The 18,746-nt window shown below is 36.9% G+C and overlaps 1 protein-coding gene across 3 annotated transcripts in view; it reads left to right on the top strand.

Annotated features, from left to right (window-relative positions):
- The window catches only part of TFDP1 (transcription factor Dp-1), a 41,058-nt gene extending 25,807 nt beyond the window's left edge, over positions 1-15,251 (top strand). For 2 of the 3 annotated variants that reach the window (XM_027444619.2, XM_027444612.3), the window contains exons 5-12: positions 3,221-3,342; positions 4,938-5,103; positions 5,297-5,443; positions 8,914-8,982; positions 10,037-10,188; positions 10,891-11,057; positions 11,643-11,724; positions 13,928-15,251. In XM_027444619.2, coding sequence (XP_027300420.1) covers positions 3,221-3,342; positions 4,938-5,103; positions 5,297-5,443; positions 8,914-8,982; positions 10,037-10,188; positions 10,891-11,057; positions 11,643-11,724; positions 13,928-14,075 — 1,053 coding nt within the window. In that variant the 3' untranslated portion in view covers positions 14,076-15,251. The remainder of the gene's footprint in view (positions 1-3,220; positions 3,343-4,937; positions 5,104-5,296; positions 5,444-8,913; positions 8,983-10,036; positions 10,189-10,890; positions 11,058-11,642; positions 11,725-13,927) is intronic. The other variant, XM_027444628.3, reaches the window with a different exon arrangement.
- The last annotated feature ends 3,495 nt before the right edge of the window (positions 15,252-18,746 follow it).

The following is an 18,746-nucleotide window of genomic DNA, read 5'->3' as shown; positions in this document are numbered from 1 at the left end:
GGAAGATTTTTTTTTTTTATAGATCATAGGTTGTAATGACATGTGGGATATCTCTTCCAGGTTTTATTGCTAGCCTGTGTACATAGTAGATTTTTAATGTTGAAAGTGAAAGGTAACTTAAAAAAAAAAAAAACAACAAACCTTTTCTCAAAGTACCAAAGCCATGGTTTAATAATTAAATGACAAATTATCTGATGCCTCCTTAAACTTTGAACAATGAGTAAATAAATGCATGCGAATCTGTTTTTATATCTGTGTGTGTATATTTACAAATACAAATCACATATTTAAATTGATAAATGCTCATCTGTATTATAATGACCAATTCTGCATGGTAAGGTTATTAAAAATTTTGATTCTGAAAGAACCAGTCTTAATACCATAGTCTCTGGTAGTATGATGGCTATGTGAAATTCACATTCTCAGTAATAAGTTCTTTATTGCTTTGCTAAAATATTCAGAATAAGACAAAAATAAATTTTGATGAAATAAGGGTCCCATATCAGAGCATATTTGTATAGGCTATTATTACCAATACAAAATTAAATGTTTGGTTATATGTCACTAAAGCAGAGGTGGACTTTTTTTTTTTTATGTATATATAAATAGAGAGAGAAACCCTGGATAAATTTCTTCTGACTTTATGATTTAGAAGGACAGCAAGAATTTTCTGTCAATGAGCCAAATGTCCTTGAGGATCAGAGTTACTGAGTTGGCTTGTGACCCTGTTCAACTTTCTAACCCTTGACTGGCAAAACCAGTTTTTTAATGCTTAAGTACTTAATTTTCTGAGCCTGTGTTCTTTGTTCAGGCAGTCTGATTTCTTCTTAGCAGGAAAATGTACATGGGGACAGTGTTTAGTACAGTGAAGTGGTTTGTGTAGACTCTTGCTGTTCGCTGTTCTTTTCCATGGTCTTGATCTTAGTGGTTCTTAAGGAGCTGGATTGCAATCTCGTTCTCCCTGTAAATCAGGAAACTTTAGAGAACAGCAGACATTTTTTTTCACTTCTGCATTCTTTGCCTCTCCTCTCCCTATTTTCCTTAAAAAACTGTCTTTTATAATTGCACCCATAAGCTTTTGTTTTAGGATGTTCCTAGTGACTCAGTACTGCCTAACTCAGTATTTTTTTCATTCAAAGTCTTTCCTGTTTATGAGCTCGTGTGTGAAAGTTAGGGGCATAAATGTTCCTTTTAAGGAGCCAATAGCACCAAGTAGTTCTTTAGCAGAATCTGAAACTCCAGGCTGTAGGGTCTTCTGTAATATCAATACTTGCTGCTTCAGATTTGATAAGATGTTTGGTATAGACGGCTGCTTTGTTAAGGAGTTTTCCTTCACTTGCTTACAAAGTAGAGAGGCTCACCAGTTCTCTCTGAAGTTCTGGAGTATCTCTGCCATTTGTGTCCTTCAAATACTGAAAGAAATTGGATGTGTTTGGAAACAATGTAATGCAGTTACTGGTAGATGATATGGATTTTGGATTAAAAATGTACAAATTCTAAGCCTATGTGGCAGTCCTCCTCTTTAAGAGGTTGTAGAGATGCATCTTTCAGAAAAACAAGAAAATCACCTGTTTATAACTGCAAGAGTAATTAGATTTAAAATGGCTATTAAAAAACAAACATCCCTGCCATGTTGAAGTTCCTTTTTATCTGTAAGGTTTATTTCCATTCTGCAGAAAAACAGTATAGAGTCTTAATATGTGGTTGTTTGCTATATGAAGACTTTTCAGCACATGAGAGAAATTTTTAGAATTTTTTAAGGAAAGATCTTGTATTTCTAAGTTTCTCTCTGAGATATGTATCATTTGCATAACATATAAGCTTAAATACTCTATGTAAAAGTTGAACTTTTTATAGGTATAACCTGAAAGCATATGATTCTGGCTAGTTTGCAGACTTCTGTGAGTTAGATTGGGAATGCTGAGCAGGTTTTGAATTTACTAAACAGACTTCACTTTTCCATTCTAGAAATGAGTCTGTGGGTTTATCTCCATCCATTTACTTCTTTGTACTGCTGAATTTTTAATGACACTACTGAGCACAGCAGATTTCCAGTGTTTGCTGTTGCCAAATGGTTTGTTTTTCTCTGAGTTTTATAACTCCCCTCCCTCCCTCTGTATGGGTTTGGCTTCCCATCTTTATGCACTGTGTTATGTGTTAGGCACCAAGGTGATGGTGGGCTTGTTTGTGGAAATGGGAACAAGGGAGTAGGGTGGGACCCTCTAATTTTAGCCTCTGCAAGAAAAATGTTGTCATTTCTACCAGTCCTCTCTAACAGTATCCTCAAGAATAAAAACTGGCTAAGAGCTTTCCTCACTTCTCTCTATTGTCTGTATTACCTGAGCAGCACACTGGCTGTCCTCATGGCATTCTGAGATGTTGGTGAACCAGACACTTCTTTTTTCATGAGATCAGTGAAAGTGAAAAGGTTGTGGACAGAATTGCTGGGGGGTGGCTTCAGGAATTGTGGTCATCTAAGGGCAAAAAACAAAGCAGTGGGATCAGACATCTTGAATATGCCTGGAGATGTTCATTCCAACTCTTCTTAAAAACATTGTCAGAAATAGCCTAAAACAGGAGGTTAAAACAGCTAAAGTTTTTGGTCCATAGTTGGTAGAGAACTGCTAGTAGCAAAATTGATGTTTTTATTTATTTATTTTTCTCCAGGGAGAAAGCGAGCTGGTTCACATACACCCAGTGCCTGTTCTGTATCCCCCACCCTCATTCTGTTTTCAACAATGAGCAGTTTTGGTTATGGGAGGGTAGGGGAGATTGGTTGGCTTTCTGTAAGATTTAGAAACATTTTAAGTGGATGGTTTCATTTCAACTTTTAAGTTTTTCTACTTTATTCTTGCAAAGGCTAAATTACTGAAGCTAGCTTGGGGAGTAAACTTTAAATTTTGTTGGTGAGGCAGACTGTAGCTAAAGGAAAATGGAATGCTCTTATCTAAAACCAAAATCTGCAGTTAAATGAGACAGCATGAAAAGCTTGCTTAGGAAGGATGAAACATAAATGATTATTACTTAGGGAGTGCTCTAACTGTGTAACATGTAGTCTGAAGATTTTTATGCTAATGTGTATAAGTTGAAAACATCTAATAGAAATGGGTAGAAACAAACTATTATTCATGCGTGGATAATACATCACTTGAATATTGCAGCATCTGAATACCTTGGAATACTTATGTTTATTTTCCAAATGATTTTATCTTTGCTGTAGGTTATCAGTACACCTCAGAGACCTTCAGCGCCAAATACTATCCTGGTAGGAAGCCCACATACACCTAATACACATTTTGTATCACAGAACCAGACTGCAGATTCTTCGCCGTGGTCTGCTGGGTGAGCTAAATAAAAGTTGCAAAGGATTAATAAATAGCTTGAAACTTTTGTTCTAAATGTTTGCTGTGATAGTGTATGCTCTCTTCAGGTGAGCTGTGTGAGAAGGACAGTCTACTTACCTTTCAACTAAGAACACTTCGACATTAAAGTATGCTATGTTAAAAGAATAGGCATAGTCATACAGGAATGAATATCTGCTCATTTGTCATACAAGCAAGTAGAATATTTTCTGTAAACACTGACAGATTTTCTCATGTTACTTGGATTTAGAGAATTCAGCTCCTAAAAGGACAGAAGAATTCACCTGATTTGATTCATGTTTTAATTTGGCATTTCTATTTTGCTGGGTTATTTCCAAGACAAGACAGTATACTTCAGATGGAGAAAGTATATCCTGAAAAATTGTTTTAAATCAGAATGATGTCTTTACTGCAGATAAATTGTAGATACAATGAATGTGATGTTCTTATGTCGTCTGTTGTGCAAGTTTTTAAGGGTCTCTCATTAACTGTAGTTGTTTTAAGACAAATTATCATCAGTGTCCTGTTACACATAGATTTTCTACTTTGGAATTAAGATGCATTTGAGAAAATGAGAGGTTCTATTTTTGATACTAATTCTTTTGGTACTTAGATTTCTCTAAAAGTTACACAGAACTTCTTATATGAAAGACATGCAGAAAAAATCATTACACTTTATCTATAGTAACTTTGAAGCTTTTGTAACAGCTTCATAGAATCATAGAGTGGGTTGGGTTGGAAGGGACCGTAAAGTCCATTTGGCAGGGATACCTCCCACCAGAGCAGGTTGCCCACAGCCCCATCCAACCTGGCCTTGAACACCTCCAGGGATGGGGCATCCACAGCTTCTCTGGGCAGCCTGTGCCAGGGCCTCACCACCCTCATAGTAAAGATTTTCTTCTTAATGGTTAATCTAGACCTACCTTCTTTTAGTTTAAAGCCTCCTGGTCCTCTCACTACACTCCCTGACAAAGTGCCCCTCCCCAGCTTTCCTGTAGCCCCTGTTAGATACTGGAAGGCTGCTGTAAGGTCTCCCTGGAGCCGTCTCTTCTCCAGGCTGAACAACCTCCAACTCTCTGAGCCTCTCTTCATAGGAGAGGTGCTCAACCAGTGTATCTGTTCAATCAGTGTAAGACTTAGAACAATATTCAACCAACACAGGCTTTTGTTGCAAAACTAGATGGGCTATCTAAAAAACAAAAAAAAGGGAGAAAATTAAATGATCTGTTCTAATTCACTTCTCATTTTAGCCTTTCCCCCGTCTTGAAGATTGTAAGGTTTCCCTTATTGACTTCTTTAAGTAACGTCCCTGTTGTTAATTTATCTGCTACTGGAGCTAGCAGAGTTGCCAAAAAGATAAATCTGTATTGTGTCTCAGCATAAAGATGGTAGAACTGTTACTGTAAATTTTATCAGGGGAGAAGAATATCAGGAAAAAAAAATGTTGGAAAGGGGTGAGGAGTGTAACGAAAGGGAAGACTTGCTTTTTACTGTAGTGTGCCTGTATTTGAAAAAGCAATGTTAAGTATTCCGAAGTTCAAATCTTCTCAAATTACATATTATGTGTATATTTAGGAAGCGGAACAAAAAAGGAGAGAAGAATGGCAAAGGTTTACGTCATTTCTCTATGAAGGTTTGTGAGAAGGTACAAAGAAAAGGAACCACTTCATATAATGAGGTGGCAGACGAGTTGGTTGCAGAGTTCAGTACCACTGATAATCACATTTCACCAAATGAATCAGTAAGTAAATGGGGGGGACAAGTATATGTGAACTCAGTGGGGGAAGATAAATTTCTTTAGACTTGCATTTCTTTTCCTCCTGCTAAATGAAACAGTTCAGATACTACCCAAGTTTACCCATTTACTGTAATATATTTTATTTTCAAATATTTTTGTCACAGGTATGTTTTTGATTAATGCACTATGTCTACAGCAGGCTTATGACCAGAAGAATATTAGACGACGTGTCTATGATGCCTTAAATGTCCTTATGGCCATGAACATTATCTCTAAGGAGAAGAAGGAAATCAAATGGATCGGTCTACCTACTAACTCGGCTCAGGAATGTCAGAATTTAGAGGTATTTATATAGGAAATTCACAATGGCTTTGTGTTTGCATAAAAGTTTACTTGGATATGTTTTTATCTTGCATGTGATCTTCTGAGATAGCAAGATAGAATAGTTGGATCTCTTTTGATGCTTTTTCCCTCACACACACACTTGTATTTACAGAACACACCTCTAACCAGACTGCTTGAATAGTTTTTTGAAGTAGTTCTTCTATGTCAGGAGCAACTCTGCCACACAACACTTAAAATATATGTGAAGTGGTTCCTATTGGAAGTTAATCAAAGTGAATAACTAGTGTACATTTCCACTGCAGTAGTGGTGGTCAAAGCTGAGGCAAATTGTTTTCTCCCAATGCCACATAAGTAATACATCTGCAGTGTTACTTATCAATTAGTATATGCACACAGCGTTCCTTCTTTGTTGCTGTAGGTCATTTTTGTTTCTGATAGTTGTTTTACATAAACATGTCAAATTTTTTTAGTATGAACTTTGGGAGAGAAGCAAAATATTTAATACTCAGAGGTATTCCTAAGTTCTGGCAGAATTTTTCCTTTTCATTTATAAGTATCCTGAGTCCTACACTTGCAGGATAATAATTACTGAGGTTTCCAGAGGTCAGTTTACTTTATCAGAAGAGAATGAGGTTTTTGTATTTGTTCTTAGTGTGAAGTTCCCTTCAGTAGAACTTAAAGGCAGCACAGAAGCAGACAAGTTGAGAAAAATATTTTGGAACCTATCTAAAAAGGCCTAATTCTGTGAACATTTTTGTTTGATACTGGTAACTGTTTTTTCAGTTGCCAATGTAATTGCTGTCTAGGTGAAGTAAATATAACAGATCTAATCAATCTGAGTTTGATTTAAGTAAGATACTTATCTTAAATTAAAATTATTAGGGTGAGAGAGTGACAATCAGGGCATTTAAAAACTAGGGTGAAGTGGTTTGAAGATGTCTGTTCTGTGTGCTGAATAGGAAATCAGTTGTCTGGGAGGATTTTCAAGCTGATGTTTTTGAATCTGTGTCATAAAGTGTGGCATTGTCAGTAGTGCTGGAGCAACAAAAAAAAGATGCATGGCTTGTTCTACTGAATTTAATGCCATGATTGATAATGTCCTAAAGAAGGGTGGGATAATATTAGTACTGACAGAAGAAGCAACTTAAAATGTTCAGTGAAATTTCATGCATTTAAGATACGTAGAATGCTAATTTCTGATATCCAAGTGAGAACTTGTTAATTGCAAGTCACAAGAGGAGAAAGGGGTTCTGTTAACCATGGAATAATTGAGCCACAAGTGTAATGTATTTTTGGAAATGGCAAAAATTATAATGTGTTGAGCTTGCTCAAGGAATTTACAAGATTCTTCCCTTCCCCCATTATTACTTCCTGAGTGTTCTAGCTCCAATTTTTCTGCAAGGTCTGTTGACATTTAAATTGTTAGTGACAGTATCTGGAAAGTTTTTATAAGTTTTGTTGTTTTTCTTTAACAAGCTTAGGGAGGCTAATACTTAATTTGTGAAATTTTCAAGCATAATAAACTTTTTTTTGACTATTCCAGTTGAAAATGCTTAGCCTCACCCTTAAACTGTTTAAAAATTAAAATAGTTCATAAGGGAACAAATGAGCTTGGGGGATTCCCCATTAAACATGTATTATTGTCTTCTTAAACTTGTATTTTCTGTGTAAAAAAGAGTATCAGAAATGGTAAAATACATCCTGATAATAAGGTCTGTATCTTGAATTAATATAGAGAGCAGTGTAGTTTACACGTATGTGATAGGAAAATATCTCAGGTCATTTGTGGTAAGCTTTATTTTTTGGGAAGGAGGCAGTTATTTCTAATCTAGATTAATTAAAAACATTGGACTTAGTCTTTTTTTCATTAACATCATGCCTTTGCAGTTTTTTCAACGGTGTACACTTGTGCCCACTGTTGATGAAAAAATCACAACTGCATTCTTCATGTGAATTGTTTAACTCCAGTCATTTTGTTTCTAAGTGCATATTTTAAGGACATAGGAACAAAAATTTGTCTTCGGATGAGTGGTCTGTCTATCCTAGTGTGTTGCTGGACAATAGCAGTAAGCTAGGAAGGAGTATACGATTAGAGAAAGCAATTAATGATGCTTTCTTCTCTAACTGGTGGCTCAGGCACAACTTGACACAGATGTGTGTATATATCCTTCTGTTTAATAGTCTTCAGTTTTGTACAAAGTTTGCCTTTAACATTGAATCTTTTATGGCAGTGAGATTTTCAGCTGCGTTAGGAGTTTCTTATGAAATACCTTTTTGTTTGTTTTTAAAGCATACTCTATTTAGTTGATATCCTCTGGTGTGTATTTGTTGTTTTTTTTTTATTAGAAGTGATGGTGACCCAGTCATTCATTTTCTCCATGTTACTCCTGGTTTATAGTTATCTTCCTCACCCTCCCACCTTATTTCGTTCTCCTTCCTAAAAAGTCTTAACTTATTCGTTATTTCATGGTATGGAATCTGTTCCATACTATCAGTTATCGTGGTTGTTCTTTTATGTGGCCTTTTTGAAATAGGAACCCAAGACCTACAGAAACCAAGATACAAAACTTCAGGGTTTGTACGCTGATGTAGTGATAACTTGTGTTATGTTCTCTGTTCCTTGTCAAGTAATTAATTTCTGGCTATGTACTGAGCTGATATTTTTGTAGATATTGTAGTTGAAGATCACTTTACTGAGTGGCAATACATAATTCAGAGCTCATTACTTTTTCTAAAATTAGCATGAATAGGATTATGGTTTCTCACATATACCACATTATACTTACCAGCATTAATTTTGATGGTTTAATCACACGGTGCTACAAAGGCACTTACTATGTACTTTGTGATGAGCACTCTTCTTTTTACTATACTAGATAGCCCAACATTGTCAGCAAATTCTGTCACCTTGCTGTTCATCCCCTTACTCTGATCCTTTATAATTTGAGTAATAGTCTGTAAAAGAAATCTTTATGAGAATCTGTTGGTGACTTCCTCCACTGAGAAAGCTGTTTATTTGGTACTGTATTGTCCCCTGTCTTCTCTATTATTATCTAGTATGTGTTTAACTCTGTGGGGACATCACCTTTGATTCTATAACAGCTTCATTTCCGTAATATCTCTTCTCCAGTACCTCCAATAACAGTAGAGGGTATCAAGTGGATCCACCTGGTCCACGTGCTCTTTGCCTCCTTCAGCGAATCTAGATAACTCTTTAAGGAGTAACTTCTGTTTGCAAAGAAATTTTTACACTCACTGATATATTCTACTTTATTCCTCGATGTGTTAATTCTGCTGTTACAGTTTCCATCAGTAGTACTGATGTGAGACTTGGTGGATCTCTGAATCATCAGCAGAACCTTAATGACTGACATACTTCCTGCCTTCAGTTCTCTGGTATTTAAGCAATTTAAGGGGAGAAAATGCTGTTTTAAACCAACAAACTAAACATCTTCTTTCTGTCTTAAGGTGGAGAAACAGAGAAGACTTGAAAGAATAAAGCAAAAACAGTCTCAACTACAAGAACTCATTCTACAGGTACAGTCAAGGTACTCTTGTCTCTAGGGCAAGGTAACTTACATGTGTATTCCTGTTTTATCCCAGTGAGGGATGGGAGACATCTAAGAAGCCTGTGTCTTGCCTTTCTTGAGCTCAGCTGCCCCTGCTGTATAGGTGGTTTAGTTGTTCTGGAACACTTGCTGAATTGTAACTGAACTCCTTTCCAGATTTCACCTAGTAGATTGTACGAAGCAGCAGTTTATCCCCTAAGTCACTGTGCTGGTGGCTCACCAGAGTATCCTTCAGTAATTCCATCACATATACAGTAAGGGTGAGAATCTCAGGAAGAGCTTGCAGAAAGAAAAGACAGCTGTGGAACAGCAATCTCTACAACTCCGATATTTATCAGCCTCTATTTGCTTTGGATTTTGTTTTTAATTCCTGTTCATGTCATTTGATTCCACAACCATAAAAGTGCTTCGTTTGGTGACTTTCTGTAAGATTTTAATATAACTTGAGTTTTAATAGTTGAGTGATTTTAGTTCTTAAGTTTGCTAATCTTTAAAATATGAACTTTACATTCTGAAAAATTGTTGGTAAGAAATGAGTAAAGTCACTGATCTTAGTTAAACGATTCAGAAACCTAATGTCAGATGTTCACATCCCAAACTTTAGCCTTTTTTTTTTTTTTTTTTAGCATACCATTTCAGCAAAAATACAGTATTAATCATTCAACTATTATTGTAGAGTATGGTAGCTAGCAGGAAATACTAAACAGAGTGGAAGTAAGATGCTGTATGAGTCTTGCTTTTTCCAGTCACTGTCATCTCTTCGCTCTGTCAAGAATCTGATCAAGGATCTGTCCTGTTGTAGTTCTTAGATATGTTTTTCTCCTCAATTTTTATCATTTTGCATTTTTAATACTCTAATTTTTGTCTCTTGTTGCATCTTAAAATTCAGGAATGTGATGAACATTCTCTGTTCATTTCTGCATTTACATGTTTCAACCGTTGCTGGTATTAGTTGAGGGATTTGTAGGTTAACCAAATGTTGAAGGTTTAATTCACTCCCATATCACCGTTGCTTTTTGTAGCAAATTGCCTTCAAGAACCTCGTTCAGCGAAATCGTCAGGCAGAACAACAGGCAAATCGACCGCCACCTTCCAATTCTGTCATCCATTTGCCATTCATCATTGTGAACACCAGCAAGAAAACAGTGATTGACTGCAGTATTTCAAATGACAAGTGAGTAAAAAGTTTTTCTTTCTAGCTTTTGGTACATCTTTGAGTTTTACATCTGTTAAAGAGTTCATCTGCAATTGTTAAAAGTGAAGTATGAATAAACATACTTGTACCTTTTGTAGATTGAGAACTTCGCAATTTTGAGTTAAGCATAACGTTGAATAGAAACAGAGCTGCATAAAGCTTTTCATTAAATGGAATAATTGTGTTCAGATATAGTGACTTAAGATGCATGAACTGTCTAAAGATTTTGAAAGTGTAGTAAGTCAGCTCTGCTGAATTTTTAGGTAATACTTTACTGAGTAGTGTAAACTTGCCGTTAACATGATGAAATACAGCCACTAGACTTGAAAATTGATTTTGCTTTCAGAACTGCTGTTCTCTGGTTTTGGTTCAAAAACCTAGGTTTTTCATCTGCTAAGTAAAAGCTGAAAGTAGCAGTCATTTCTGCTTGCACTATTAGCTTACAATAAAACGTTAAAACGGGGAATAAAAAAAACATGACACTGTAGACAGCTTTTGCCAGCAAAAAGAGAGGAATGGGATTAGAGAAATATTGATCAGATGTGCAAAATAGTTTAAGTATTTAACTAAAACTTTTAATATCTGTATCTGTTAAAATTACACATGCATTTTAGGTTTAATTTCAGTTAAGTTTAAGTGACTGGAAAGATGAAGTTAACTGAGACTTTTTTCCCCCTACAGGTTTGAGTATCTATTTAATTTTGACAATACTTTTGAAATTCATGATGATATAGAAGTACTAAAACGAATGGGGATGGCCTGTGGGCTAGAATCTGGAAGCTGTTCAGCAGAGGACCTAAAAATTGCAAGGAGTTTGGTTCCCAAAGCTTTGGAACCATATGTGACAGGTTAGTTACTCTAAGAGTTCATTTTTTTTTTTCCTTCTTAATATGGAAATCAAGGAAAAAACATAAGATTATTTAAGATCAGTTGATTTCCACTGGTTTGTGGTGTAGATTTATAAGTTTTCAAATGTGTGCTTTTTAGTGAATGTTAGGGAACAAAAAACAGATTCTTTTCAGAGATTTCAGAGAAGAGGCTGTTGCTCTTCAGAAAACTGCATTCTGCATTGTCCCATGCCAGTAGATCTTTTTAGTGTGTAATTTTTTTTATGAAGACATGACTTGTAGTTGATTTATCTGAAAAGGTATTAAGTGCAAACATGGTCATGGCTTTGTTTTACCATGTTTTGTTATTTTTGCTATATAAGGACACTGAAGACTTCTGTGTTGCTCACTTCAACGTAAGATGTATAATTTATTTTGAATTTTTGCAGTCACTAATTTTATTTTAATTACAAAATTTTGGGTATAGGGCATTAATATGTTGGTTTGGTTATAAGACTTATTTTCTGGTCTCTGAGAAGATTAAGCATTTTCTCTGAATAGGAAGAGTTGAAATATTGTTGCAATAACACTTGTTTGTTTTTACAGAAATGGCTCAGGGATCAATCAGCAGTGTATATGTCACATCTTCATCAGGTTCTGCATCAAATGGCACAAGATTTTCAGCCAGGTGAGTTGGAATTGTCAATTAGTTTTGAAAACCAGTAAGCATGAAATAAAATAAATTACAGATGAAATACTTTGTGAAATTGGTTGTATTTTGATTAAATGTGGTGTGGATATGTGTTTGAGTTTATCCTCAGACATGGCTTTAACTTGACTAGAGGTGCTTCTTCCCAGTGTCATTAAAGAAATCTTTCTCAAGGTATTGGAAAACAGATCAATCAGACTGATGTTAATCTTGAAGGTGTTTTTTTTGTTCTGATTTGTGACAAGAAAACAGATACTTGTCTAAAGGCAATCTGGTCAAGATTCTCCCTTTGGTCATTGGTGTCTCGGGTAAGACGGAATCCTGGTCTTTGGACTTCAAACAGCATCAGATGCTGGTAGAACAATAAGCCCGTAACTTTGTTTAACTTTGTGTGAGTATGTGCCATGAGAAGGAAAGAGTAAGTTCTAGATTATATAGGCATTTTCTATAACACTGACTTAAGTGTCAGAGCCATTGTCAATGTCTCTGCCTCATCAATTATTTGGGAAATTGCTGTATTGAACTTCTTAAGGAAGGCCTAGTTTGGGGGATATTCCTTAAGGCATTTGTATTAAAAGGCAAAACTCTTCATCTAAAAATATCCCATCAGTATAAGGGTTTATTCCGTTTCTTTGAAGGTGTGATCTTCTGGCAGCTTTTTCTCACCTGTTTATCTTCCCTCAGAGTTGGAAGAAGGCCCTTCTATAAAGATACAGTATCTAGCCTACTTTGAAAGTGTAATTGTATTAGCCATTTAAACATTATATTTGGAAAACAAAATGCAACATTTTGTGTATGATCTTATTTTTTTTCTTTGTGTTCTGGAAAGCTGGGAAATAAGGGAAACACTTAAGCTAAGGGATACACAGGACTACCAGCAATGGGGAGGGCAGTTTATAGAGCTGCCCAAAAGAGCGTGAGGGGAACATAGCCTAACACAGCCTGTTCTATGTTAGAGAAATGAAGCTCAGTGAGAATTGTGACAAAATATGTTTAGAAAAGCAGAAGAGAGAAGGTACTGTCTTCTTCAGAGAAGTACTTCAAAAACTAGGGTGCTTGTTATTCTGCCAGTAGTGGAAAGAGAGGAGGTGGGATGTGTTTGGTTAATTATGGTTAGCTAGTTTGCCACCAATTTCAGATCAAATAATTCAAAACAAAGCACAGGATTAATTTATTCAAGATTAAAGAACAGGAATATAATTTTACTGAAAGTACTTTGAATTTGTGTAAAGATAGACTTCCAAACCTTTGAGTTAGTTCAACACAACAAGACTGTGCATGGCTGATTATACATGTTAACTGGATTAAAAATCACTAAAATGTGTTTTTCAAAAAATGATGAGTATCTGTCAAGTTAGAAATGCCATTTCAGTGATTTTCAGGAAAAGGATTTTTCACTGATCTTAACTAAGAATGTCAAACTTGGTAATAAAAAGACTAGCAAAATGGCAACTAATGATGGGGGCAGAAGTGTACTGACTATTAGAAATAAAATTCTTCTGAATACAGTTAACTTCTCTAGAAACACGAAATACCAGACCATATCTACGATGCGTGTCTATTATGGGGGGAAAAATAATGTATTTAAGAAGGTGAATGTTCTAAATGTACTTGCTATTCTAAGAGGCAAATTTTTAGTACTCTTACAGGGGATAAAAATTGAAGATGCTAAAGAGTTTTTCTTAAAACTAGAAAAGCACAGTGAGAATAAAAATACCCAGTTTAATAATACAGCATGGTAGTTGGCCATATAACAAGGAATTAGCCAGGAGAAACTATGAATTCTGTACTTCCCAAATCAAGATTAGTGCTTCGGGATGACATGATTCACTTGTGATGCAACTGTCTGGTGCTACATAAAAATATTTTGAGCCTTAGATAGCTGTTTACTTGTAGAAGTAAATATACCTTGAATGAAATCTGAAAAACATGCTTGTAAAGCACTTGGGAAAGGATTTCATTGTTATATTAAACTCCATGGAACAAACATAGTAAGAAACATTTCAAAATTACTTCAACTGTTAGAGCTTTTGAGAAGCAACTTAGATAAATGTTAAAGACAGTTTACAAAGTAGAAGTGACAGATCTGTTACAGGAATGGAGCAGACACGTGATAATGGTTAAAAGCACAGCAAATCAGGAAAAATCATTAAGCAATGCCAACTGTTTTTTCTTTTTCCAGTGACTTTTCCAATGGTGGAGATGGGATGTTGGCTACGAGTTCCAATGGATCTCAGTACAGTGGCTCCAGAGTTGAAACACCAGTTTCTTACGTAGGGGATGACGATGACGACGACGATGATTTTAATGAAAATGATGATGACGACTGATGCCCTTTGCTTGTAGACTATTTTTTGTTAAAATTCAGCAAGCTTCAGGAATAAATTGTTCTAGGGAGAGAAGTCTCAAATTACTTTGCCCCGTCCCTCAAGAAAAATGTTGGTAAGCAGTTCTGAGTTTAGAAATTGCACCTCTGATAAGCAAACAAGGATTGTTTTATGTAGGATATTTTTAAATGTGGTGTGGATGTGTGTTTTTGATACCAGTGTGTTAATGCAGAGCCTTTATTTACTCGTTTTAGGGGGTTTTGGTTTATTTTTGTTTTTATTTTTTTTTTACTTGAAGGAAAATGGATTTTGCCCCAAATGTTCTTGCTAAGTTTGCTAAAGAAATTGTAGACACATCATTGAGAAATAAAATGCTATCCTTCTGTGGAAAATGAATACACTGAATGGCAATTTATTTGGAGTGTATTTTGATTATACCACTTTTTGAGGGATAGTGAGCTAATGTAGTAGTGTTTTTTTGTTAACCATGCAGTGTCCAAAGAACCAAACAAGAAAGATACGTCCTACTTTTTTACATGTTAAATTCCAGAAATGTTGTTGTGAACTTATTTTCCCTTAAATTATATCTAACATTATGATTCCATCAAGTTTATATACTTGTCACTGTATGTTGGGACATGAATTACAGAGTTTTTGGCAAATGTTTACTGCCAGTTGGTGCAGCTATATAAAATGTCTTGAAGGTTTGGAATGATTTATTGCTTATGGTAAAATTTGCCTGATTTCTTACAGGCAGACTTTGGAAACTTTTTATTATATAGTTGTTTACATACTTATAAGTCTATCATATAAAGACATGTACTGAAACAAATGTTTGTATTTGTTTCATAAGCATCTTCCTGTAATCTATTATAAAGTTGAAATTAAATATAGAGAATGTTTTAAGTTTTTTAACTCAAAATTTGTCAATCATTTTTAATAGTTCATTTTTATAAAGGAATTTCAGGGCAGGTGGTAGTCTTTTTAAATCTATTCACAAACAATTAACTGCACAAATACTGTCAGCTGCCTATTCTAAGACAGTAGTCTTTTTATTGAAACACAAATAAACTTTTCTGTAATATTTTATGGAATATAAAGAGACTATAATTGTTTGACTTGTTTAACCTTGGCACTGTTAGTTTTTATTAATAAAACGCGCATGGGCATTTTTAACAAGCTCTGTGGTTTTTCTAATTTTAGGGTAATTTTAGAACATTTCACTTCCTCTCGCCACAAGACCTAGAATTAACTGTCTCAGGATACTGCATCTGCGCTACATAGGACCCTCCTGGCTTTTTGCTTTAGTTTAGCAATTTGTCCTTGTAGGTCTTGATACTTTACGATGCAAAGAGCACTATTATACACTGTGTACTCTCTTCTTTCATGTCTCCTTCAGTCCTGTTGCTCCTCAGAATGTCAGGCCATACTCTAATCCAGCTATCCTATTTAAAACCCCATGCTTGCTGTCTTAAATCTTCATCCCATATTCCTGTCCTCGCTTTCTGTTGTACATTCCCGTGTTCTCAAAGCAAGTCTTCATATATTTTCCATCTACTTGCACCTTTTCGGTACATCACTCTCTGCTCTTGTTTCAAAGCACAGGTTACTGAAATGGCTCAGTTGCTCTTTCAGGCCACTGCCAGAGTCAGGCTTAGATGCTTCCACGAAGGGAGCTGCTGCAAAGACAAGTTAGAATAACAAGTTAGGGTCTGTGGTAATGGCTCCTCCGTGTGCTTAAACCCAGGGGTAAACATGAGGAATGTTACGGTGACAGATTATGCCCTGACACATGTTCTGTGGTAAAAGGATGTGGGTGCTTACTACAGATCAGTTGATAATGCAGTGAACACTTTGTAATTGTATCAAACCCTATAGTAATATAAGTGAACCAAGAAAATTACTTAATTTTACAGGTCTGGAAAAATCTTTTTAGGGGAAGGCTAATTGAATGTTTTGCTTCTAACTAAAGATGTGTCATTCCTTGCAGTGCTGATGCTAGAAGCCATGTTCTTGTAGCAGGTGGGTCAGCTGCTTCAAATTCTTTTTGGCAGTGAATGGCGATTTTTATGTGCAGAGCCCAACGATAGCTGTCAAGGACCTTTTGACAGTCCAAGAGGGTTATTCCAGTTTTTCCTTATATTCTAAGTCTCTGAGGTATGATTCAAGATTTACGTGAAAAGAGGAAGGCAGTACTGTACAGGGATGTTGGGTGAGTAAGTAAAGTTGCCTGGAGAGAGTGCTGACTCCCACCCTTAGGGTTTTCAAAGGTGGGACAGGATAAAAGCATGAAACAAGCTAGACTCTGACCTTACAGCTGAGTAGGGATTGCACCTTGGGAGTCCTCTAGTCCCTTCCAGCCTGAGTTACCATATTGAGAGTGTTAGGAAAAAAAAGTGTTAGAAAATCGCATATGCCAGTCTCGTGAGCAGTCTTACAAATGGCTTATCTGGCTTGCCTGCATACTGAAGACTCAGCAAAAGATGAATGGAAGCTCGGCTGATCTTCAGAAACCATCAGAAGTTACCATGCTCCTATGATATGAAAGGTAGTTAGCTGAGCAGGTGGAAGTGAAGACCACCTGCCTGAGGATGAGGCTTCCAAGCAGAAATACAGGTGAAGCTGGAGGAGGACAATAGACATGCACAGGCCTTTCCTAGTTCTAACAGCTGTTTTCACCAGTAGCTCACCTGGCCATGCCTGCCTCTTGCTACAGGTTGGAGAAAGTGTGCCAACACCAATGAGCAAAACACTAGCCAGAGAAAATCAAGATTGTTGGTTACATATTTGCTGTGATAAAGACAGAATGCCCAGAAATCCCTTGTCAGGCATGCCCCATCCCTGGAGGTGTTCAAGGCCAGGCTGGATGGGGCTTTGGGCAGCCTGGTCTGGTGGGAGGTGTCCCTGCCCATGGCAGGAGGGGTGGAACTGGATGGGTTTTAAGGTCCCTTCCAACCCAAACCTTTCTGTGTGGTAGAGAATAAAGAACAGAGACTGGTGTTTATGCCAATGGTGCTACCTTCCTCTATGCCTTTTCCCCCAACAGATCCCCTCTCTGTTGCACAGCTGCAACTGGCAGTCCATCACTGACAGCCATCCTCTCTGGTGTCACCACTGCCTGCCCCTCTCTCTGCGCCACGAGCACAAACTAACTGCCTTTGCTTCCAGGGTCTCTCATCGATCAACATCCAGTTAAACTCAGGAATTTATATATATTTTTTTAATATGTATTTAGTTCTGAAATCCACTGCTTCAGTGTCTTAATCAGAGAGTCGTGTAGCCTGACAGTTTTTTTTTCCCCGTTTGTATTGATTACAAGTATCGATCATCAAGTATCTCTAATGCTGTAGCTGAATGCAGATATATTATATCTATATATGTACTTCTGTGTGCACATGTATGTATTTCAAGGAATTAGAGACTTGCAGTGGGAACGCTTAAAAGACTGATAAAGGGGGCTAGTTTTAAAATTCAAAACGACTGAATTCATTCAATAGCAATACACATCGTGCTAATGGCTAGCTCTTGCTTATAATTAATCATAACTGCTACTTCCATAAAGCTTTCAGCCTATTACAACTGGACGCTATGTGAGCTGTGGCTGTGCAGTAGCTGCTACTGTACAGCTGGTGCTGAGTTCTCTCTAGTCCTTAAGGTGATCAGAGAGCTCCTTCCCCAGAGCACCCAGAACCAGGCGGACAGTCTGTCTGTCTGCATCTTTCCCCACTCCCTGCTGCTCCTTACCCCACCTGCAGAAAGCAGGGTTTCAGCTCCTCCCTGTTCCTCAACGTGCTTCTGGTTTTGCTGGTCACCCTCCTGTGCCTGGGGCAGGACGTCCGGCCCTTTTTCCTTCCTGTCCTCATTTTGGTCTTGTCAATTCTGTTGCTTGGATGTCTGCAGAGCACAACTGCAAGTTTTTCTTTGCTGCTTTGATGGCTATATTGCTCGCTACATGAAATGCTTGTGCATTCTGCTGGGCTGTGCTATAGCAGTATTACAAAATACCTGCATGCTGTTGATTCTGCTCTTTAAGTATGCTTAGATTTGGGTTCTAGGCAAGCTCATATTAATTATACCCAGATCAATTCACAGATGTCCACTTCAACTATGCTAGCCACAAACCTTGCTCTGCGTTGCTGTTACCTGTAATTCCAGTAAAGAAAGAGAATCCTCTCAGACGACTGTAAATTAAATCCAACTTCAGGGTGAAAATCATTGTTCTTAAAAGAACTGGACCTGGAGGACCTGCGTGCAGAGTTTCTGACTGCAGAATGCATCACCTTCAGTTCAACACGGGGACAGGCTTGTCTTCTCCTTACATTTGTCCCATCAAAGGCCTTTCTGTAAGGCTGTAGGTTGTAATTCTGAAGCTGTGGCTGTACAGATACTGGTAGGTGGGAAATCTGTTCAGCCTCTTCCTGTGTTGTGCTGTAGTGCACTAAAATGTGAGCTTCTAATACTGCATCGCCTGATTCCAGCGTGCAGGTTGTAGAAGCTGAATCAAATACGGTCAAGCAGAGAACCTGCCCATGTTAGAGACAGTAGGGGGACAGTTCTCTGTGATATATTTATAATAATGTTTAAACATTCTGCTTGCAGACAACCTCGAATTACTTTTGAGCATGAATTACTATTTTGGTTATCATAAACATTTTATTGTTTCATACTTCTCTG

This window comes from Anas platyrhynchos, chromosome 1, assembly GCF_047663525.1.
Source record: "Anas platyrhynchos isolate ZD024472 breed Pekin duck chromosome 1, IASCAAS_PekinDuck_T2T, whole genome shotgun sequence".
In the NCBI taxonomy this organism is placed as follows: Eukaryota; Metazoa; Chordata; class Aves; order Anseriformes; family Anatidae; genus Anas; species Anas platyrhynchos.
This window is presented reverse-complemented; position numbering and strand designations above follow the sequence as displayed.